Genomic DNA, 24,208 nt, shown 5'->3' on the forward strand with positions numbered 1-24,208 from the left:
GGCGGGCCTACCTTTGAACCCTTGTATCTCGGGACCTAATGGGTCAATCTTTACAAAATTTATATTGTTGGAAAGGGTATTCAATAAGGATTCCAAATCTGCCACCATTTCGAAAATTTGTACATGTTGGGGTACTTTGACCTCTTGACCTAAGATTTGACCTTGAAATTGACCTTGTGGATCACGTGACCTTGACAACATTTTTCATGAAATGTGATCTCTGACATGTTCACTAAAACATATAAAAGTTTCAGAGATATAATATTTTTGGTTTAGGAGCAATAAGGATTGAAAGTATCCATACTTACAGATATTCACAATAAACCCTATTATAATGTATACAATACATGCAATATGCACAGTACAACATACATCTTCCACATGCTTTTTTGTTCTAGTCATATCCATTCTAAATGTCAGCAGTACTTAAATAGAAATAAAATGACAAGTTCATATAGGCCTAAAGGGTTAACAGGATGTATGGCTTTAGGCCTCTGAGTCTGTTCTAGGATAACTACCCCCCTAGAAAATAAACCCCCAGGAAATGTCCCCCCCCCCCCGAAAACAATTACCCCCGAGGACTATCACACCCAGAGGACAATTACCCCCCAGAAAATAACTTCCTAGGACAATTTGTCCCACCCAGGACAATTACCCCCCAGAGAATTATCCCATCCCCCCCCCCCCCCTGGAAAATTACTCAAGGATAATTACCTCCCAAAAAAAAATCTGCTTTGATTAAAACCAACTTATTATCAGGATAAACTTCCCCTTCAACTAATACAGGGGGGGTAGTTGTCCTAGGGGGTAATTGTCCGGGGGGTAATTGTCCGAGGGTGTAATTGTCCGGGGGGGGGGGGGGGGGGGTAATTGTCCTCGGAGGGGGGGGGACAGATTGTCCTAAGAGGTAATTTTCTGGGGGGTAATTGTCCTCTGGGTGTGATAGTCCTCGGGGGGTAATTGTCCTGGGGGGGGGGGAACATTTCCAGGGGGGTAATTATCCTAAAACTGACTCAGAGGCCTAAAGCCATACATCCTGTTAACCCTTTAGGCCTATATGAACTTGTCATTTTATTTCTATTAAAGTACCGCTGACATTTAGAATGGATATGCCTAGGACAAAAAAGCATGTGGAAGATGTATGTTGTACTGTGCATATTGCATGTATTGTATACATTATAATAGGGTTTATTGTGAATATCTGTAAGTATGAATACTTTCAATCATTATTGCTCCTAAACCAAAAATATTATATCTCTGAAACTTTTATATGTTTAAGTGAACATGTCAGAGATTACATTTCATGAAAAATGTTGTCAAGGTCACGTGATCCACAAGGTCAATTTCAAGGTCAAATCTTAGGTCAGGAGGTCAAAGTATCCCAACATTTACGAATTTTCAAAATGGCGGCAGATTTGGAATCCTTATTAAATACCCTTTCCAACAATACAAATTTTGTGAAGATTGACCCATTAGGTCCCGAGATACAAGGGTTCAAAGGTAGGCCCGCCATCCCCATTTTTGAAAAAAATCTCAAAATTTGGTGGGCCGTATCTCCCAAACCCCTCACCCGATTGACCTAAAATTTGGGATTTGGTGCTGTGAGATCACACTCAACAAGTACACTAAGTTTCATCAAAATAAAAAATGGTCGGGTTAAAACCATTGGGTGATTTGACATGGAATGACCCCAATGGCTCTCCATAATTTTTAAGTCCAACTTAGAGTTAAGTTCAACTTAGGATCTTTGTGAAACACACCCCGGCAATAGCCCTTGGTTAATAAAGCTGGATAAATACATACATCACATATTAAAGATAACACATTCAAACCAGTCTTAACTCTCCATCACATATAACATGGTAAATAGCAGTGGGTTTAGTGGTGAACTAAATGATTAGCAAGTGGGGATGAAAAAGCAGCTGTGTGCAACAGGTGCTTCTGCTTCTACATATGAAGAGTTTAATTCCAAAGGAGCAAAATATATTTTGTAACTTCAGAGAAAAAGAAATACCAGATTTTGTACAGGCGTCTATATGAAAAAGTGATATTAGAAGGTACATTTTTTTCATAATTATATTACTCCCTTAATCTAGGTAAATAATTTTGTTGAAAAACGGTTACTTCGTGAACAATGTTCTGATATAAAAACAAAAATCTATTTTCATCAAAAGTGGATTTAGCTCCTTTTTAATTAAGCTCTTCATATACTCACTTAGTCACTTACAGTGAATCTCTGTGTTATAAAATACAATAATGTGAATTGCAGAATGCAGATGAGTACGCTTTGAAGGAAAAAACAGCGGTTTATTGCAGCATGTATGAACAAGCCTTTACAGGTAGACGGAGGCCCCCTCCTCATGAAGGCCATCTCAGATTGCCCAGAGAAAGAGATCTTTGTTGTAAAACTTGATTACCGGTAGAATGACCAAATGTCCACAAAAAAAAAATTCTTCATTTCTTTTAGGTGGCCTATAGAGACAGGTTTGATTGTACATGTGGTTTTTTCACAAAGACCAAGAGCGACTTTAAGTTAGACTTAACTATGGCAGGCCGTTCATGCCACTGTTTGCTTTCACCATGTACTGGCATTGGTCTCTCAAGCGACGTACAAATCAAGGTCACAAATCTGCAGAATTTAATTTTGTTGATAATTCATTAATGAAGGAAAAAGTATTATCTAAAGATTATTATTGAGAGACTGAGCAACCAATACGTGGCATGAACGGCCTGCCATAGTTAAGACCAACTTAAAGTCGATATTAGTCTTTGTGAAACACACCCCAGTAGAGACAGGTTTGATTGTATCTGGAAAGGCAGGGTCAGGTTTGGATGAAGCCTTGTTCAAGCATGACGTGCTAAACATAAATCACAATTACATTGGCTTTCGATCTTGCTCTGTGCATTATTCCATTAGAAATACGGTAAATGGTTATAGCTGTGATGCAAAAAATGTGTTATCTGCAAGGGTTAGGATTAGGTTAAATGTTGGATACAAGATTAAAGTGAGGAGTTTCAAAGGGAGAGGGTCGTCAGTTTCCATGTGCAGAAGATCATTATTCGCTGACACCACACTTGGTGGACATACCATTAATGGATGTACAAGTCTGCACACAGCAAACCCATGGTACCATCAAGAAATACCCCCTTAGGCAGGGCTCCCACTTAGCCGAGTTAGAGCCTCGAGTTCTGGCGAGCTGGCGCGATCTTATGGCAAGCAGTTTTATCAATAAAACATATTTCTTGATATCCTGAAATCGAATTCTTGATATCACGAAATCGATTTCTTGATATCAAGAATTACCATTGCTTTACAACGTAAACTTGTTTCTTGATATCAAGAAATATGTATTAATGATAAAACGGCTTGCCATAAGATCGCACCAGCTTGTCCACAACTCGAAGCTTTAACTCGGCTAAGTGGGAGCCCTGCTCAAGTCTCTCAGAGAGTCTTCAAGCACCATCTCCTTGCTTCAAGTGAGGGAAATGTTATATACCGATAACAACTTTATCATAGGGGGGAATGGGTGGAATATGCAGGGCATTACATAAGGCCTGTAGGTCATAAACTGAAGGCTCATTCTGGTGACTGAAAACACCTGTTATTAGGAAAACACCTGAATGGCGTCAAATTTCCCATGAGAGCCCTATGGTAGAGTTTATAGAACTTCATTATAGTACGATGGCCTCCAGCTGTACTTGCAGTCATTTAGTCACCAGGGTTAAGGTTAGTTATTAATTTGAGAATAAAACATAATGCTACGAAATCACTGCATAGGCTTAGCTCCTATGATATTCTTAACCAAGTTTTGTTGATTCCCCTCACCCAGTGCACCTCCAAAATTCCTTATCTCTTTCGCCCAACCTGTACCACCCCCCCCCCCCCCTCCTTTTTTTCTCACTGTTGACAATAAAATTATAATTCTATGTTGCATGTAATTCTGGATTCAAGCAAAAGACAGAAAAACATGTTTTTTTAGGAGAGAAAGAGTGACAATATCAAGGGACCAGCGTAAGTTACTAGATCCTAATAAGATGACGTCAACTGTTTTGTAATGATCTTTTAGACTTTGTTGTAAACAACCCAATGTATGAAAATGAAACAAAAAGTGCTGCTGCAAATCTGGGTTTTGTTCATTCAAAAAGCAGCCAGTTTAGAAGATTTCTTTTCTACAACTTGCACAAAAAATAAAGAAGCAAAATGCTGCTGCAAAATCTGGCTTTGTTAATTCAAATAGCAGGCATAAATTTGCAGCAATATCCACATTTTGCAGTGAAACTGAAAGGATATTAGTGGTTATGAGTATTGATTAAATAAATTCATAAATACTGATAATTAATCAAATTATTAGTGTGGTTCTATGAAGTAGATAAACATATTCATATGGAAACTTGGTATTCCATACTTAGTCTGAGGATTAAACCATGGACTAAAGTTAGTCCGCCTTCGAGAATACCACCCTTTGACTTTGTTAACACAGTTTGTTATTCTACTGTGCATGCAACATTACTGACCAATGTTATTACTGCTTAGTGTCGGCTTTGCCTTCCCTGGGCAAAGAGACGAAAGGACAACAAGAGTAAAGAACAGAACAAAACAAAACAAAACATGGTTTAGTAAAGAATCAAGAACGTATTGAGTTCAACACAAGAAGAAAGATTTACGGAGAGTTTTAATGAGAATGAACCAGAAAGTTATACTCGGCTAGAATTGAAAAGGTACGAGAGTAAACATGACAGAAACTACGTTGAAACATGGAATTTGAAATAATTAAAAGGGCCTGTTGCATAAAACTTACCATTGATGGTAACTTTGCCATCAATGACAAATACCATGGTAACAGGGCTCAACAGCCAATCAAAATCAAGGTTACCATGGTAGTTACCATTGATAGCAAAGTTAATGTACCATCAATGGTAAGTTTTGTGCAACAGGGCCCAGAACAATGGAAGCTTGGAATAAAGAGCACAGCTGTTATATTAGCAAACACTAGTTAGAAGAAGATAATTTGGCTAGTTTCAGTTCTCATCAATTCCAAGCATTAGGGAATAACGTTTCCAGAGAATAATCACTTTTGATAGACGAATATTATAACCATTTTAATACAAATCTACAAAGTAATTATAAAATATAGTTTTAAACTAATATGAAGTACGTTCACAGGATGTGAGCTACCTATCAACCATTCATCACATTTTTTAAAATATTGAAAGTTAAATAACTTTGTTATAGATTGACCAAATATGATCTTCTATGTCATACCGTAACAAATTATATCAAGTTCAATATTTCATAAATGGTTAATAGGAAACCCTAATGTTGAGAAAGTAACTCATATTTAATAGTTAAACATATCATTAATCTGCAGATATTTTTTAAACAAATATCTATAATATTTTTTATTCAAAATAGAAAATTCTCTGGAAATGTCATTCCATACCCCTTGGAATTGACCTTCTCTATGTTTGAGTAAACAAGGTTATTTTCTGACTCTTAAGATGCGTCTTCATCATCTCGAGATTGCCAAATAGCCCGCTATTTCTGATTTGGGAAATAATCCCGAAGTTACAAATCGCGTCTTCATCAGCTCGAGATTCGACCTCGAAACTTGAAACTCGACCTTGAGAAATTAGCTCGAGATATTTTGCTCAGCGGTAGCGCATAGTGTGAGTCTTCGGTCTGGTGAAGACGCACAGGACAAATATCCCGCAAATTGCTACTTAGGTCTGACGAAGACGCAAATTAGCGGGATATTTGGCAATCTCGAGATAGTGAAGACAGGCCTAAAGAGAGTTAGTTATGAGGTTCTGCTCTATTAGATTTACCTCAAGCTCTTATCAGTGAAAATGTTAAATCATGGCATTGTCATGAAAGCAGTTAGTAATAAGTACTAAGCAATTCTAAATCACAATCAATAATATTTATTTCATCATGTCTGTTACAGAAGCATGTTTACTACTGTCTTTTTTCTTTGATTCATGAGGTTGTCTGCTTGGAACCAGGAGGGCATTGATTTATATCATACAGTTAATACTCCTCTGGCTCTAAACAGACAAAGTGTCATGAACCAAAAATATATTACATTGACCAGTTTAAGTCAATCGAAAAAGAAAACAAAAAAAGAAAGAAAAAGGAACGATGTAAATAAAATTATGCAACAAATGTGATTTCTGTTGTGTTGTTTTTTTCCTTTCTTTCTTTCTTCCAAGTTTTTGGACTGACATCAAACAGGTGATTCAAGTAGCATTGAAGTAGTGTGAAAGGAAAAAAAACAAGAAAATGATGAAATAACTGAACAGATGGTGGTGAAAAATAATGAATCGGTTATAAGAGAAGTAAGAATTTGATCGCCTGTCAAGGATTACAAATGTTGCAATGATTTTTCTCTACCTTTTTCTAAGAACTAGCATGTTATTTCAGCAGAGGACAATGGAGCTAATTTGCTTTGGTTAGGCTTTGACATAAACAGCTTTGTTTATTTGTTGTTTTCTGAGTGGATATTGACCTTGTTTCATAAAGAAGGCCCCTTACTTCGATGGCTCGCGGATATCCAGCGAAGTGGCGATGTCCCACAGGGTATTGGCGCTAGCCTGAAGTTGGGCCTGTTCTTTGGTATTCAAGGTCTGCTTGATAACATGGGTGATTCCATCTTGTCCAAGGATGCACGGGAGACTAAGGAATACTGGATGTTCAATACCATGGTATCCCTAAAAAAGAAAATCATTAAATAATTATATTATTATTGGATTTGATCTGAATTATGAAATGAAATGAATTTGGTCTGAATTATGAATTGAATTTAATCTGAATTGTGAATTGAATTAAATCTGAATTATGAAATGAATTTAATTATTTAGTCTGAATTATGAATTGAATTTTAGTCTGCATTTGTGTTATCTATGTTCAAGTCAATTGTACTATTCTGTATCCATTTGTACCTTATTGATGTATATTAAAGCTACCCACTCCTGACACCCTAAGTTGGACTTAACAATTATGGAAAGCCGTTAGCGTCTTTGAAAATATTTTGTAAAAGTTATTTTTAAAGGCATAAAATGTTGATTTGAATCATTCATAAATTCTATTATCAAGGATTGGCTCCGAGTCCGACTTTGTTTTACTTTTAGCTTTCCCCGGCCCACTCTGCTGACTTTGCCAGCAGTGACTTTGCCACTGGAGTTGGGTAATTTTTTCTTTCCGTAGGAGCCCGTGGCTCCCGCGCTTTCAGGCGGTGCCTGGCGGTTTCTTGAGTCAGAAAGGTGTCCTTTCGCTCAAATAACACGCGACTGACGAAAATTGTTGATTAGCGCATGCGCACTGACGGGGTCTCATTTAACGTAATCCCGAAATTGGTATTACGTAGTATAATTTATAATATAGCTTACTTTGGCGACGGTAGAAACGGCATAGACTCCCTTCTGGTTCCTCAGCACAGCTGAAGCAAGCGTTGCACAGCTCAGTCCGATGGCCCATGATGTATAGCCTTTCAGTTTGATAATCTCATATGCACTATCAAAGGAAACAAAAGCAACATTACATTGAGTATTATTTCACTGAATTTCTCAAATGATTTTCAGTCATGATGTTGCATTGTTTTTTTAAATCTATGTTTTGTATTAACAGTATTATTATTATCATATTACTATTATCAATGTGCTTACGCTTTCAGTAATCGCTTATTATGGTTGATATTCATTATGTATATCTAATTCTGAAGTATTATATAATATTCATTTGTACATGTATTCAAATATGTTATTCAGAGATTTTCAATAAAATTTTCAATAAAGAAAGAGAAAAAATAATGATGGTAGCTCCACTGTATTTAAACAAAAAGCAGAATATCCTTTGAAATGTACAATGAGATAACAATACTTTTTAGTGCCTATTTGAGAATTTAGATGCTCATCTATAACCCAAGACTTCTTATTACATTTAGTGCCTGTACTAAAAGTTTGTTGCAGGGCCCAGTTTAAAAAACTGTTTATCCATAACCAATTGCAATTTAGCTGTTAGAAGCTACTGATATCGTTGCATCTGATTGGCTGAAAGCCAATTTGTTTTAAAAAAAGTGACACTTGTTTAATACTGATAACATATTTTAAGAAATGTGGCCCTGAGCCTTTCTGAGGGCATATCTAACAACAATATTTTCTCAGGGGTGCTATCGTGCCTAATTAGAGGTCCCACAATTAAACCGCACGGGTTTCAGCGTCCATTTCTTACAAATGCTATCCTTAACTTCATCCCTGTACCCAAAATAAAGCTAACCATGACCGTATCTTTGATGAAATAAGTTCAAAGAAAATATTACTGAGGGACATGACCCTGTAGCACATCACTGGTCTACATGATCACTGGTCTACATGATCACTGGTCTACATGATCACTGGTCTACATGATCACTGGTCTACATGATCACTGGTCTGCATGATCACTGGTCTACATGATCACTGGTCTACATGATCACTGGTCTACATGATCACTGGTCTACATGATCACTGGTCTACATGATCACTGGTCTACATGATCACTGGTCTGCATGATCACTGGTCTACATGATCACTGGTCTACATGATCACTGGTCTACATGATCACTGGTCTACATGGTCACTGGTCTACATGATCACTGGTCTACATGATCACTGGTCTACATGGTCACTGGTCTACATGGTCACTGGTCTACATGATCACTGGTCTACATGATCACTGGTCCACATGATCACTGGTCCACATGGTCACTGGTCTACATGGTCACTGGTCTACATGATCACTGGTCTACATGATCACTGGTCCACATGATCACTGGTCCACATGGTCACTGGTCTACATGGTCACTGGTCTACATGGTCACTGGTCTACATGATCACTGGTCTACATGATCACTGGTCCACATGGTCACTGGTCTACATGGTCACTGGTCTACATGATTACCTGTCTATGACTTCTTGATGAACTTGGTGCATATTCTCAGGATCCTTGACAGTGCCTATCTCAGGGTCGAGTTGCTGAAGGCTCACTCCTGCTACTGTTGTTGATGACCACACAGCAACTGCAATGAAAAGGGATGCATAATTCATGAATTCATGTGAATTGATATCATAAGTTGTGCCATCTCAGAAGCAGCAATGTGTACATGTCCATTCCCTTAGAATATGAACAGATCAACAATCTTCAATGTACTTAGATCTGTATTAGACATACCTGCCAACATTTGAAAATAAGAATTAGGAATTTCTAGCACGGTATGCCTTCGAAAATAAGAAATCTGTACCCTTAACAGGCGTTCGCACATGCAGCGGCAGTGTAACTGGCAATACACAGTAAATCTGTACAAAAAAGTGAATACAAATTCGCTGCTCGATCTTGCAGCTATTCAACGCACACAATACATAAACTCTCAAATCTCGGCACATGATAAAACTAGCTTAATTTGGCTTTAGCAACAAACAAAACAACAACAAAACAGAATTTTGACAAATCAGAATATTCTGCAATTTTAGGTCCTAAAAATCCAGAAAATCTGAATATTCCGGATTATTCGGAAGGATTGGCAGGTATGATAAGGGTTTGTTCACACAATAAACTGCATTGAATCGACTACCAGTCCAAGTTCTCAATTACAACACTACCATAGCTATAATGGAATCAATGAAAACCACTGACTAATTGTTTCATGATACGCCCCCCTGGGGCTTACCGCTTGAATCACCATGCGGTAAGTCAGTGGTTTTCACCGACTAATATCATGTTCACCGACAATTCTTTTGTCACCGACTATTTTCCAGGCCTGTGATTGGTCAAATTTAGTCAGTGCTGACTAAATTGTCAGTGAACATGATATTAGTCGGTGAAAACCAACGACTAATTGTTTCATGAAACGCCCCCCTGGGGCTTACCGCTTGAATCACCATGCTCCCCGATGATGTACCCATGGACACTAGAGGGCGCTATCCCTAGTTTTTCTCCGAGGAGGAATCGGAAGCGTGCCGTGTCCAAGTTGGTCCCTGAACCTATGACCCTGTTTGATGGCAAGCCGCTCAGTTTCCATGCAACGTATGTGAGAATATCAACGGGATTGGAGACGACGAGAAGAACTGTGTTTGGACTGTAGCGCACGAGATTGGGAACAATACCTGTGAGATAGCATACATGCAGGAAAATGGTGTTATTTATAAACATAACGACATATACTGACTGTTTAGAGATGATAGTAAGTAGTGGTCAAGCAATTTCATTTAAAACCCCACTGCACTAGTTTGGCCAGGGGGGATTAGACCTCCCTGCATGGTCACTACCAGGTGTTTATCTCATCAAAGCGGCTCTCAATTAACATAATAAAAGGGAGGATCATGAGGGACCAATGGTCACAGATTAGGCATTGTTTGCTATAACGAGGGTGCAAGTAGTTATACATGTAAGTAGTGCAGTGGTGCTTTAAAAGAATTTACTTAGAAATTGATAGGATCATTTTGTCATAACTCCTAACATAATACACATGTATTTTCTTATTCTTTTTCTTCTGCATATATATTGTGTAAGCTGTTTTGGAGTTGAATAGGCATTCAATTCTATATATTACCTATTACATGTACTTTGATTGCTAAAGTGTTTATTCTGTATTCAAACAAGGTTTTACATGTACGTACTTACCTTATAAAGGGATTTTCAAGTAATTCAACACAGAGGCTAAAGCCACAGACATGTAGCCGGGTTTAATTGTCTGTCTGTAGATGTACATATATAGTAAAAACATGTGAAACACTTGTTATGTCTACCAATTATTGTATTACTTATTATTATACAGAGCACTTATCATTCTACTTAATGTGATTTGCTGCTGTTACTGATGTTGTCATTGTTGTTGTGGTCTATACTCTTATTTCTACAAATTAACATCATCATCATTATAGTTAATATAAAAATCGTCAATTCATTACCATTGCTATCAACATTTGTATCATTAATCATCATCATCATCATCATCATTAATATTACCTTCAAATATTTTGACATTTCTTTGTACTAGATTAAGCCTGCTCTCTCCCTCTCTCTGCCTAGCTCCAGCAGTAATAATACATAGTCTAGATCCAGCGGTTACTTTGTAATCTGGAGGAAAACAAACAGAAATGTGGGTAAACTTCAAGACAGACCAACATCAAATTCACATGTAGATTAAGAGTAACACTTCCTAGAATTCAAGTATAAGTTTTCCAACAAAACATAGTCGATTTCTTCTCTTTTAATTCATTTTTTCATGTTGAGTCTGGTCAATTCATCCCTTTGCAGTACAATTTGAAAATGATTATCCCATGATCATAGTATGTATTTTCCATCTCTCAAACTGTTTGCAGAATTTTCATATACATGTACATTGAACACAATGTATCAAACTCTCCTTCCCTCCCTCTCTCCCTCATGATTTGCTATGTAGATCATGTATTGTGTATAACCTTGTATTTGTTTTTTTTTAACACAAAAATAAGATCAAACAAACAAACATTTAGCGATAATACTTTTTTGTAAGGAAATTTAAAAATGCTCGTACATGTGAGAACACAAGCTTACATACTAATTTACTCTGATGCTCTAGTCTGTGATACTCTTGAGAATTTCAATGTACTTTTAGATGTATCTCTTTAAAGGGAACCAAAACCTTCATACTAAGTTACTTTTATTGTAAAGTTTAAGATATTTGAAAAATATCAGTGAAAATTTGAACAAAATCGGGCAAGAAATAAGGAAGTTAGAGCTTTTTGAAATGACTAGTCACTAGAGGGCGGTATTCAATTTGCTGACATCATCTGTGGACAACTCTCCATGCCTTTTGTACATCAAAATCAAATTTCATGTTTTTCCTTCTTTCTTGTGATTAAGATAATCTACTCCCCTGAAAGCAAGATATAGAAAGCAAAATGATATTCTACTTCACATGTTATGAAGTCGGATCAAGAACATAAATAAATGCGAAGAAAACAAAAAAATTGTGAAATTTTGTGAAATCTTTTAAACTTTACAATAAAAGTAACTTAGTGTAAAGGTTTTGGTTCCCTTTAAGTCTCTAAAATGCTTCGACATAATGCCATTTTATTCCTTGTTGTTATACTTTTTGTGTTTCTTTTCTCTTTGTCTTGAGAACAAGAGGATGAGGTGAGATGTAGCTTCCTCATTGATTGTGCAGTCAAGGAAGCTACTTGAGTCATTAGAAATAACAAGTACCGGTATATAACAGGGGTGATAGTGACAGAGCTGCAAAGCTCCAGAACAGAAAATCAGTAATCACAAGGCATTTCCATAATTTGATTAAACGAGTTTGTTATTAATGGCTGCCTGCCATAGCAAAAAACAGAGTCGGAAAATACAACTTCCTTCAGCAGTCCAAAGAATGTTATATTACGGTACACCCCCTGCCAGTCAATATCTGTATACTGTCCACAGTGGTATTCAGAAAGACAGAGTCAACAACCTCTTTTTCTTTTTTGTATTTTGGGGACTTCATTAAACTGATCTAATAGTACATTTGTTTTAATGTACATGATTTCACCGAAAGAAATAGTGGCTAGCACTATATAATTAATTGTGCAATACCAAGGAACATATATATTCTGAGCTACACCCTGTACATTGTACATGTAACTTCAAAAATTTAAACATTCCAGAAAATAAACATGTAGGTTTTGGATACTCTTTATTCAATAATGTATGATTTTGAGCTATTGAATCTATTTCAAAGAGAGGTGGTTGTCACGTAGCCATGTGCAGGAGGTCAAAACTCGCCAATACCACTGATCAGATTTGGTGAAAAGACCATTAACGGGTGTACACACTATGAATATGACTGACAAAGAAAACGGACAAAATATACAGTTCCTCATGTAGACAAAGGAGCATCCCTTCACTGCTATTATGTAAAAATGTGTAGAACAGGCGTCACATGCATATTCACCTTTTTACATAATAGCAGTGAAGGGATGTTCCTTTGTCTACCTGAGGAACTGTATATTTTGTCCGCTTTCTTTGTCAGTCATATTCATAGTGACAAAATGTCTCAACCAATGATACCATCAAGAAATACCCCTAATTAGTCTCTCACTCTCAGAGAGCCTTCAGGTGCAGTACAAATTAACATAACTACTTAACCATAATATGGGGGATGGGTGGTCTATGAACTCTAGCATTACATAAGGCCTGTTGGATATAATAACTAAAGGCTGATCCTGGGGATCGACAATTAACACCTGTTAATGGGTAAACACCTGAATGGTATCAAATTCCATATGAGAGCCCACTACAAGTAGACCATTTGTATCCCAGGTCGAAAATCCCATAGAGACCAATAGAGACCATTAGAAAAATTCTATTGGTCTCTAATGGTTTCTGTTGGAGTCTATTGGTTTCTGTTGGACCCATAGAATTGAATCCAATAGAAACCATTCAAACCATCAGAAACCAATAGAAACCAATAGCATAGAAACCAATAGAAATAGAAACCAATATGACCAATAGAAACCAATAGGACCAATAGAAACCAATAAGACCAATAGAAACCAATAGGACCAATAGGACCAATAGAAACCAATAGGACCAATATAAACCAATAAGACCAATAGAAACCAATAGAACCGATAGGACCAATAGGACCAATAGGACCAATAGAAACCAATAGGACCAATTTAAACCAATAAGACCCATAGAAACCAATAGAACCGATAGGACCAATAGGACCAATAGAAACCAATAGGTCTAATAGAAACCAATAGAAATCAACAGCTAAATCTATCTCATGCATATTCATGATTACTTTATACGTGTTCACAGAAAATTAAATTTATCATAATTTGTTAAGCAACTTATGACAATGTACATCAATTTTGTGATTTTTATTTTCTTTTGGCAACTAATGACCAATAGATTATTTGTTTAATCATGTTACAATTTCATTCACGTTTTAGCAATAGATATATTGATTATAATGATTACTATAAAATACTAACCAAGAAACAATTCATGTATGTTTATTATATACAATAGTAAAAGCCTTCTGTTAAAATAAAGGATATTCTTAAACTCACTTCAAGTGATCTATGTGATGGAGTTAATGCAATTGAGGTTAGAATATACTTTTTTTTGGTGGACAGTTGCTAAAATCGATTTGGATTGATCATTATTGATTTACCAATAGAAGCCATTGGACTATTGGTTTCAATAGGGAATTCAGAATATGGGACCATTAGAAACCCATAGAAAGATCGCTAGTGGACCAACAGGAACCCATAGAAAATATCTAATGGACCAACAGAAACCCATCATAGAAGAACATATCTAATGGACCAACACAAACCCATAGAAGACATGGGTGGATGCTGGTCCAATAGAAGCTTTCTATTGGTCCATCAGCATTTTTTCTGTTGGTTTGTGTTGGTCCAATAGATATTTTCTAATGGTTTCTGTGGGTCCATCATTTCACTTTCCCTATTGAAACCATTAGACACCAATAGCTCTAATGGTTTCTGATGGTCCAATAGGATCGGATCCCAATGGAATTTCGACCTGGGATTAGGTCCATGAGAAGACCGACTGTTATACATGTAGATGTACATGAACATGTCCATGTACCCTGTACAAAGAGTAAAATGTCATCTGGGATATATTTCTGCATACCACCTTTTATCTAAAATGAGTATCGCAGAGGTCTCTTTCGTCACCTGGTATACACCTGGTATACACCTGTACATGTGTAGCTTTATGTGTAATTTAATAAGCAGTACATAATACCAAACAGCAAAACAAATGCATGTACTTGGAGGCCTACATATAGCCCCCAATGATGTGAGTGCATGGATGAAAAAGAACCTTAAAGATAAACTCCAGTACTGGTAAAAAAAAATAAAAAATATTCTCACAGAATCAAACGAAACTTACACTGAATGTTCATGATTACAAATAAATGACATGTGCCAAACAATGTTGGAAGAAAATGTATACTGGCTGAGTAATGAGCATAGAAAGACAAGGAAATCAAGGTAGTACTAGCCCCGACACCATGTGTGTTGTCCCATATATAGCTTTCTATGTGAGTGCTTGTTACTTTACCAAGACTCGGTCAAATTTATTATGATTTTGATGACTCCAGAACCTTGCAGTGCACACCAATACTTACATGCTACATGATCAACTGTTTCTGATCCTTTCCACACCTTTTCTTTCACAATGCAATCGCATGACCAGTACTAAAGTACCAGTTTTGGAAACGCTGCCATTTCAAAAAATGAAATGGAAGCTCTTATTACCAATCATGTGAAAGAATAAGTTTTTTACCAATACTTGATGATACAAATTTTGCCGGGAAACCTCCTACTAATTGATATATTTGGTAAATTATTATATCTGGACTGGATAGATAAAGGGTAGTCCTATATACATGTGTCTGTGTACAGTGCTTGTAACTTTACCAAGACTGGGCCAAATTTTGTATCATTTTGATTGATTCCACGTTTCTTTCACAGTGCAATCGCATGACCAGAACTGGTCTATACCTTTAATGGAGATGATCAATTCTTCATTGTCCTATTAACAAGAGCAGACAAACTGCACTCAGAGGGGGGGGGGGGGGGGGGGGGGGGGGGGGAATTATATCAGGATCAATTCTCAAATATTGTGGAGTCTGTGGAGTATGGGTAATTGTTTTCAAATCAAAGAAACAACGTACTTCAGTGGTAACTTATATCTCTACAGTCCCCACATCTAAAGGAGGAAATAAAACGCAATCTTCCTACGCTGTTTCTCCAGCTCTCTCTCTCTCTCTCTCTCTCTTTCTCTCTACCTGCTTTGTTGTCTTTATTCCATCAACCCCATTGGTTCCACTCTCCTGTTCTATACTATCTCTCTACTCCCCCCCCCCCCTATCCCCACCTCCTCCTTCCCTGTCTATCCAGTATTCTGTCTGTCTCACTTTCTCCATCCCAACGGTCCCCTCTCTTGTTCCATCTCCCTTCCCTCCCTCTCTTTGTCTCGATCTGTTTCAAGTTCATGCCCCCACCTCCTCCTTCCCTGTCTATCCAGTATTCTGTCTGTCTCACTTTCTCCCTCCAACGGTCCCCTCTCTTGTTCCATCTCCTTCCCTCCCTCTCTTTGTCTCGATCTGTTTCAAGTTCATGCCCCCACCTCCTCCTTCCCTGTCTATCCAGTATTCTGTCTGTCTCACTTTCCCCCTCCCAACGGCCCCCCTCTCTTGTTCCATCTCCCTTCCCTCCCTCTCTTTGTCTCTATCTGTTTCATGTTCCATGCTCATGCCCCACCCTCTCCTTCCCTGTCTACCCTGTATTCTGTCTGTCTCACTTTCTCCCTCCCAACGGTCCCCCTCTCTTGTTCCATCTCCCTTCCCTCCCTCTCTTGTCTCAATCTGTTTCATGTTCCATGCTCATGCCCCACCCCTCCTACCCTGTCTATCCTGTATTCTGTCTGTCTCACTTTCCCCCTCCCAACGGTCCCCCTCTCTTGTTCCATCTCCCTTCCCTCCCTCCCTTTGTCTCTGTTTCATGTTCCATGTTCATGCCCCACCCCCTCCTCCCTGTCTATCCTGTATTCTGTCTGTCTCACTTTCTCCTCCCAACGGTCCCCCTTTCTTGTTCCATCTCCCTTCCCTCCCTCCCTTTGTCTCTATCTGTTTCATGTTCCATGTTCATGCCCCACCCCCTCCTTCCCTGTCTATCCTGTATTCTGTCTGTCTCACTTTCTCCCTCCCAACGGTCCCCCTTTCTTGTTCCATCTCCCTTCCCTCCCTCCCTTGTCTCTATCTGTTTCATGTTCCATGTTCATGCCCCACCCCCTCCTTCCCTGTCTATCCTGTATTCTGTCTGTCTTCACTTTCCCCCTCCCCAACGGTCCCCCTCTCTTGTTCCATCTCCCTTCCCTCCCTCCCTTTGTCTCTATCTGTTTCATGTTCCATGCTCATGCCCCACCCTCTCCTTCCCTGTCTACCCTGTATTCTGTCTGTCTCACTTTCTCCCTCCCAACGGTCCCCCTTCTTGTTCCATCTCCCTTCCCTCCCTCCCTTTGTCTCTATCTGTTTCATGTTCCATGCTCATGCCCCACCCTCTCCTTCCCTGTCTACCCTGTATTCTGTCTGTCTCACTTTCTCCCTCCCAACGGTCCCCCTTTCTTGTTCCATCTCCCTTCCCTCCCTCCCTTTGTCTCTATCTGTTTCATGTTTCCATGTTCATGCCCCACCCCTCCTTCCCTGTCTATCCAGTTTTCTGTCTGTCTCACTTTCTCCCTCCCAACGGTCCCCCTCTCTTGTTCCATCTCCCTTCTCTCCCTCCCTTTGTCTCTATCTGTTTCATGTTCCATGTTCATGCCCCCACCCCCTCCTTCCCTGTCTATCCAGTATTCTGTCTGTCTCACTTTCCCCTCCCAACGGTCCCCCTCTTGTTCCATCTCCCTTCCCTCCCTCCCTTTGTCTCTATCTGTTTCATGTTCCATGATCATGCCCCACCCTCCTTCCCTGTCTATCCTGTATTCTGTCTGTCTCACTTCCCCCTCCCAACGGTCCCCCTCTCTTGTTCCATCTCCCTTCCCTCCTCCCTTTGTCTCTATCTGTTTCATGTTCCATGTTCATGCCCCACCCCCTCCTCCCTGTCTATCCAGTATTCTGTCTGTCTCACTTTCTCCCTCACAACGGTCCCACTCTCTTGTTCCATCTCCCTTCCCTCCTCCCTTTGTCTCTATCTGTTTCATGTTCCATGCTCATACCCCACCCCCTCCTTCCTGTCTATCCTGTATTCTGTCTGTCTCACTTTCCCCCTCCTAACGGTCCCCCTCTCTTGTTCCATCTCCCTTCCCTCCCTCCCTTTGTCTCAATCTGTTTCATGTTCCATGTTCATGCCCCACCCCCTCCTTCCCTGTCTATCCAGTATTCTGTCTGTCTCACTTTCCCCCTCCCAACGTCCCCTCTCTTGTTCCATCTCCCTACCCTCCCTCTCTTTGTCTCTATCTGTTTCATGTTCTATGCTCATGCCCCCACCCCTCCTTCCCTGTCTATCCTGTCTTCTGTCTGTCTCACTTTCCCCCTCCCAACGGTCCCCCTCTCTTGTTCCATCTCCCTTCCCTCCCTCCCTTTTCTCCATCTGTTTCATGTTCTATGCTCATGCCCCCACCCCCTCCTACCCTGTATATCCAGTATTCTGTCTGTCTCACTTTCCCCTCCCAACGGTCCCCCTCTCTTGTTCCATCTCCCTTCCCTTCCTCTCTTTGTCTCAATCTGTTTCATGTTCATGCCCCACCCCATCCTTCCCTGTCTATCCTGTATTCTGTCTGTCTCATTTCCCCCTCCCAACGGTCCCCCTCTCTTGTTCCATCTCCCTTCCCTTCCTCTCTTTGTCTCAATCTGTTTCATGTTCATGCCCCACCCCCTCCTTCCCTGTCTATCCTGTTCTGTCTGTCTCACTTTCCCCCTCCCAACGGTTCCCCCTCTCTTGTTCCATCTCCCTTCCCTCCCTCCCTTTGTCTCCATCTGTTTCATGTTCTATGCTCATGCCCCCACCCCCTCCTACCCTGTATATCCAGTATTCTGTCTGTCTCACTTTCCCCCTCCCAACGGTCCCCCTCTCTTGTTCCATCTCCCTTCCCTCCCTCCCTTTGTCTCAATCGTGTTTCATGTTTCCATGCTCATGCCCCACCCCCTCCTTCCCTGTCTATCCTGTATTCTGTCTGTCTCACTTTCCCCCTCCCAACGGTCCCCCTCTCTTGTTACATCTCCCTTCCCTTCCTCTCTTTGTCTCAATCTGTTTCATGTTCCATGCTCATGCCCCCCACCCCTCCTTCCCTGTCTATCCTGTATTCTGTCTGTCTCACTTTCCCCCTCCCAACGGTCCCCCCTCTCTGTTCCATCTCCCTCCTCCCTCCCTTTGTCTCTATCTGTTTCATGTTCTATGCTCATGGCCTACTAAACAAAAGGACACAAGTCACATTTTTCCCGATATTAAAATTACTATGAAAGCAATGAAGTCTAAATTTCACTGACTGTTGTGTAAATTTTGCAAAGGGAAACTAACTGTACAAGGACGATTGTCTTGGTTCTTTAGGGCATTTTTTCTCTAATACATGTAAATACAAAATTCTCAAAACTAGCAAATTGGCACTTGCTTCCTTCAGTAATTTATTCAGGCAAACTTGAGAGGGGAATGCATCTCTATCAGATGAACACTTGAGATGGCATGGCAAAGACATCAATCGACAGAAGCACCTTAAGAGAATGTGACACGGCTCACATTCTAAAATGGTGTACATTGAAGTACACTGTAGGTACATGTTCACTTAAAGGTGCAAGTCAATCTTGTATTACCGTAAAGTGTTTTTATCTAAAATTCATCCAAAAGATGCTTCAGCATGTGACAGTGACAGGTTTGAATAATTATTGAACAGGTTTGATTTCTAACTGTACATATTCATTTCCAACCAAAAATTATTTATGAAATATTTAAAAGTCATAAATTTGATTGAGAATGGTTCAAAATAATAATAATAATAATAGTTCAGTTCTTGTATAGCCCATAATACGTTATGAAATAACATCTCTCTGCGCTTCCAAAGAGCTTTGGAAATTATTACCCTAGTTTTAGCCTCCGGCAGCCTTATCAAAGGGCAGCTAAAAAACCCTGTAGCCCGCATGCCCTAGAGCCTAGCTGGCCACAAGGATGTCCTGCTATGCTTCACATACATCAGGGACCCGTTTCACAAAGCCTCTTTTCAATGACAAAAATCAGTGACAAATCTGCTGATAACCAATCAGAAGCAAGGATTTCAGTAGCTTATAACAAAATCTGTCATTTGTCACTAATGACAAGTTTTGTGAAACGCCCCCCTGTTCATACTCCTTCCACATTCCAATTTGCATTTTTCAATTTTAGTTTGTGGACCACCCTGCTCCCCCCCCCCCCCCCCCCAATCCTTCACAGGAGGTCCAATAATCCTGTAGCCATTAAAGTGCAATTCATTTTATGAACTCATAAAGGGTGTGATACAATTTCATTTCATTTCAATCTCTTCCACTTTCAATTCCATTTTTTCTCCTCTCTTTTTCATTTCATCACTTTCACACGCTATATTTCCCTTCTAACATAATGTACATGTAAAGGTAGCTACAAAACCCCAGTAGATCCTGTTTATACTTGGAACTACCAATATTCATGAAGTGTGTTACTTTGCTTCCTGTATTTTCTTCTTTACTTTTGTAGTCAACAGAATGTATGTACCGGTAATGCATGTAATCCAACTCTTGGGAGGCATACATGTCCTTAGCAGCAATGACGGTTTTCAAAGCCAAAGTGATATAAAACACATTGGCCCGAATTCACAAAGGAGGTTTACATTTAACCCATGGTTTTAACCTTCATTTACATAACCCATGGTTTAAAAATTAGGGTACCTTGCTTGCGCGTCTAATATTGGACCTCTTGACTGTGTTGCGTTTATTTTACGCTAATTTTAAACCACGGGTTATGTAAATAAGGTTTAAACCATGGGTTAAATGTAAACCTCCCTTGTGAATTCGGGCCATTCAGTAGTCAATACGCAACCTAAACATGTGCCCCCATCCTCTCACATTTCAAACCTTTTTTCCCCCTCTCTATCCTTTCTCTTGTTTCTCTTTTTTTTCTCTCATTCTTTTCCTTGCTAGGGAATTGTGCCCTCCCCACACAATTCTGGATCTGCCCATGGCTAGCATAGACAATGTATTCTACTGGTAACCACATCGCTGAGTCTTACATGTACATGCCAGTTCGTTCGTTCGTGTCTCCTTAGATCAAGATTAATGTATCTTGATCTTCGGAGTAGTTGCTACAACCGGCCGTGTTTGACACGTTGCCCGGGGTGCGAGATAGGACTCTTGTAGCGTGCCCCCATTTAAAACAATTATACAATAACAGTTAACATTACATTTAATTAATAGTATGAAAATATTAAAATTACTCTCATGTTACAGGAAAAATATTATGTATATATATTATGAATCAATTGATTTGGTCGATCCAGTTCGATGGCACAAACACGGCACTACTGGACAGAGATCCTAATAATTACAGAGCTTGGTCTTGTTGCTCTGTTCGCCAGCAGTTTGAGGATATGGAATCCCGCGGCACATTACTCACAAGAGTTCTAACAAGCCAAGCTTATACAGAGCCTATAATAAGTAATGTTGTGCATGTACCACCCACCCTATCGATCAAAAACTCAGAACTCATAACTGAATTAAAAAAAAAAATTAAAATAAAAAAAAAAAGAAATGAAAGAAAGAAAAAAAAAAGAAGAAAGAAGAAGAAAAAAAACACGAAATGGTAACCATCTAAAATTTCATAGTTGTGATAAATATCTATAAAGATTTATCAAGCAACAAAAATAAATAATATCATGTTCAAGAAAAGGATATATACATTTTTATTCTTCTTTCATGTCCTCAAATGCTCTGCCAGGCCTTGGCACACTGAAGAGCCTTCTCATTTGCTGCCACCAGGTCTTCCAGGCAGCATTGGTGAATTAGGAGTGGACATCGTAATAGGTGTGACATGGATTGCACGGATGTTCCACACTCGCAGTTGGTGTCTGTGTCATCGGTATATCCCCATTTATGCATGTTGTATTTACATCGCCCCACCCCTGTGCGAAGCCTATTGAGCCTACATGCGAGTAACTGTAACATATCGTGCAAATGCCCAAAAGACCATCTAAAAATAACAAATTACGTACCGGTATAACTTGTATATTCTATTTAAGATTAAAAAAGAAAGAATGAGCTTTTCTTACCTGTATCTCCTTTGACCGAGCACCCCTTGACGAAGGCTTGACCGTGCTGCATGTCATAAACCTCACCTTTTAACTTATCAGCAATCACATCTACCAGGGCTATTTCACTTGCTATATTCTGTGCAAAGGAACAAAAAGGAATCCTTATTACAATAAAGAACGTCCTTATAATAAATTTACATACATGTACATGTACACACACACACAACAAAATCAAGGCATCTGGTTGACTAGATCCCTTTTTCAGTTTTCCAGAGTTTTACGAGATTTCCAGTTTACTTATTCTCCAATACTGCGCATTATTCTGCCAATGCTCCTAAATTGCACAAGTAATGAAGGTATTCACAAGCCAGCTCATTTGAGCGATGCACACCAAGCACCACCAACAGTGTGATACAAAGGGCACCCCCCCCCCCCTCCCCGGGTCCTCTTTTACTCTTTTACCTGTGTCATAATGCTATAGGCGCAAGCCATGCCCACTTGCCCGACACCAACAATGGTCACTTTGGTCGGAGAGCTGTCGTCTAAATGGTCAACGACCATGTCCATCAGTTTACTGGTGATGGTCGTCATCTTGTTTCTGCAGTTCTGAAAAATGGAATTTAGAATATTTAAAAAAACTTATTAGTCCCTTTCATTGACTGGTTTGGTTTATGTTGCTGTTTAAAATTTGTTTTGTTCCTTTGACTTTGTAAAGTTACTAAAGAAATATGATTTCAGACATATTCATGGAAATTAAACTTAAACCAGTTAAAGAAACAGGCAACAAAATCTGTAATCTGTACCGTAATCTTCACACTGGGATATAAATGGGTGGCTTATACTTATAGTTATAGAGATCTTGAATCTTGATGAGGTAATCCCTGAATTTTGAAGCAGCTATTCCAAGCTATACTGGGATGAGATGCGCTGTGACAACAGGAGAAGGTGCAGACAATGTTTTTTTCTTTCTTTTTTTTTTGGATTAATTTTTTTTTTTTTTTTCTACTCTATTACAGTTAGACAGAAGTAACCGTCTGGTATGGGTCATTCTTGAATAAAACTGACATTTGTCAACCTTCCCCATTTACTTTAGAGGTGGTCAAGGGAGCCAGTTGTAATCTCATCATCCTCATCAGCATCATCATCGGTATACAGGAGTCAGGTAGTCTGTACTGTAGGTCTCCCAGTTGTCTTCCAAGTAAAAGTTCAATTGTCAGTTTGCAACTTAAGACGTAGTGCAGAATGCATGGATGTCAGGTTACATGAAATTGTGTTAATAGCAAGCCAGTGTTTATCTAGACCAGTCTTAAAAATACCTATGTTCAAGCAGTGACTATAGAGATTCTGGCAGTTTATTCCTGAGCTCGATGACACGTTTACTGAAGAAACAGCCTCTGACATTAAGCTTGCGATGAGTATTAAACAGCATAAATGGATGTCCACGAGTGAATTGGTACTTTGGTCTCTTGATAAAATGTTCTGGACCGAGTCTGTCAATATCATGAAGTATTTTATAAACCTGGACCATATCAGCCCTCTCACACCGGTAGCGAAGTAAGAATAGATTGAGTTTTTTTAAAGTCTTTCTGGATAGGATAATAAACTCATACCAGGAATCATTCTTGTTGCTCTTCGTTTGCACAGCTTCTATCTTGCAGTCATATTCATGATACAGTACAATATTCAACTTCAAGATGTGGGCGTACCAGGGTTGAGTAGAGGTATGAAGATGTCCTGGTGGTAATTGACAAAAGCTCTTTTGTTGATTCCCAACATCTGGTTTGCCTTTTGTATCACAGCTGCTTCAGCTTATATTTTGCGCATGCTCGTTCATCCGATCTCGGCGAATCGCAGTCTGATTTTACTAAATTGGCGGCGACAAGGGCCTTCTTATTGGCTATCGCTGGCTCCCATTCATTCAATGATATAAGATATTAGTACGAGGAGGAAGCTTCTGATTTTCTTTTTCTTTCGATACCAAAATTATGACATTTCAGTCAAACCCTCTATTTGTTAATATGATTTTTTCACTTAAGTATTTCACTTAAGTTTTAGTCTTACGTAACTATTTTAAAAGTTTGATCAATTGTCATTTTCGTCACATTTAAGGAACAAACTGGAAATTTATTCTGAGATGTTTGTTGGTTTTTCTATTTTATGTGTGTGCAATTTCGTGCGTGCGTCAGTTCTGTGTGAAGTGCGTCACCTGTTTAAAGCACGACATGTCAAAATCTCTGTGGTGTGACCTAATATTACGTACCGATATTGACTTTGCTATTGAACTTGAGTTGCGCGTAAGTCAAGTAGGCCCTCTCTCACTTAAATTTGAAGCCATTTCGAGCAGATCGACCAATGAGAATGTGTAAACTCAGTGCAGTCTTCATCATGGTCTTTATACTAAATACTAGAGTAAGACCGCCAAAC

At 39.2% G+C, this 24,208-nt stretch overlaps 1 protein-coding gene across 6 annotated transcripts in view; it reads right to left on the reverse strand.

Annotated features, from left to right (window-relative positions):
- The window catches only part of LOC115917976 (L-lactate dehydrogenase-like), a 32,216-nt gene that overhangs the window by 7,064 nt on the left and 944 nt on the right, over positions 1-24,208 (reverse strand). Inside the window, exons 1-9 of one of the 6 annotated variants that reach the window (XM_030987857.1) lie at positions 22,873-23,094; positions 22,247-22,390; positions 21,803-21,920; positions 11,000-11,110; positions 9,901-10,137; positions 8,936-9,053; positions 7,387-7,510; positions 6,533-6,708; positions 4,516-4,551 (exon numbers count right to left, since the gene is read on the reverse strand). In XM_030987857.1, coding sequence (XP_030843717.1) covers positions 4,524-4,551; positions 6,533-6,708; positions 7,387-7,510; positions 8,936-9,053; positions 9,901-10,137; positions 11,000-11,110; positions 21,803-21,920; positions 22,247-22,390; positions 22,873-22,929 — 1,113 coding nt within the window. In that variant the 5' untranslated portion in view covers positions 22,930-23,094 and the 3' untranslated portion in view covers positions 4,516-4,523. The other 5 variants (XM_030987855.1, XM_030987856.1, XM_030987853.1 and 2 more) reach the window with 5 other exon arrangements.

Source organism: Strongylocentrotus purpuratus, unplaced genomic scaffold, assembly GCF_000002235.5.
Source record: "Strongylocentrotus purpuratus isolate Spur 01 unplaced genomic scaffold, Spur_5.0 spur5_scaffold_17, whole genome shotgun sequence".
In the NCBI taxonomy this organism is placed as follows: Eukaryota; Metazoa; Echinodermata; class Echinoidea; order Camarodonta; family Strongylocentrotidae; genus Strongylocentrotus; species Strongylocentrotus purpuratus.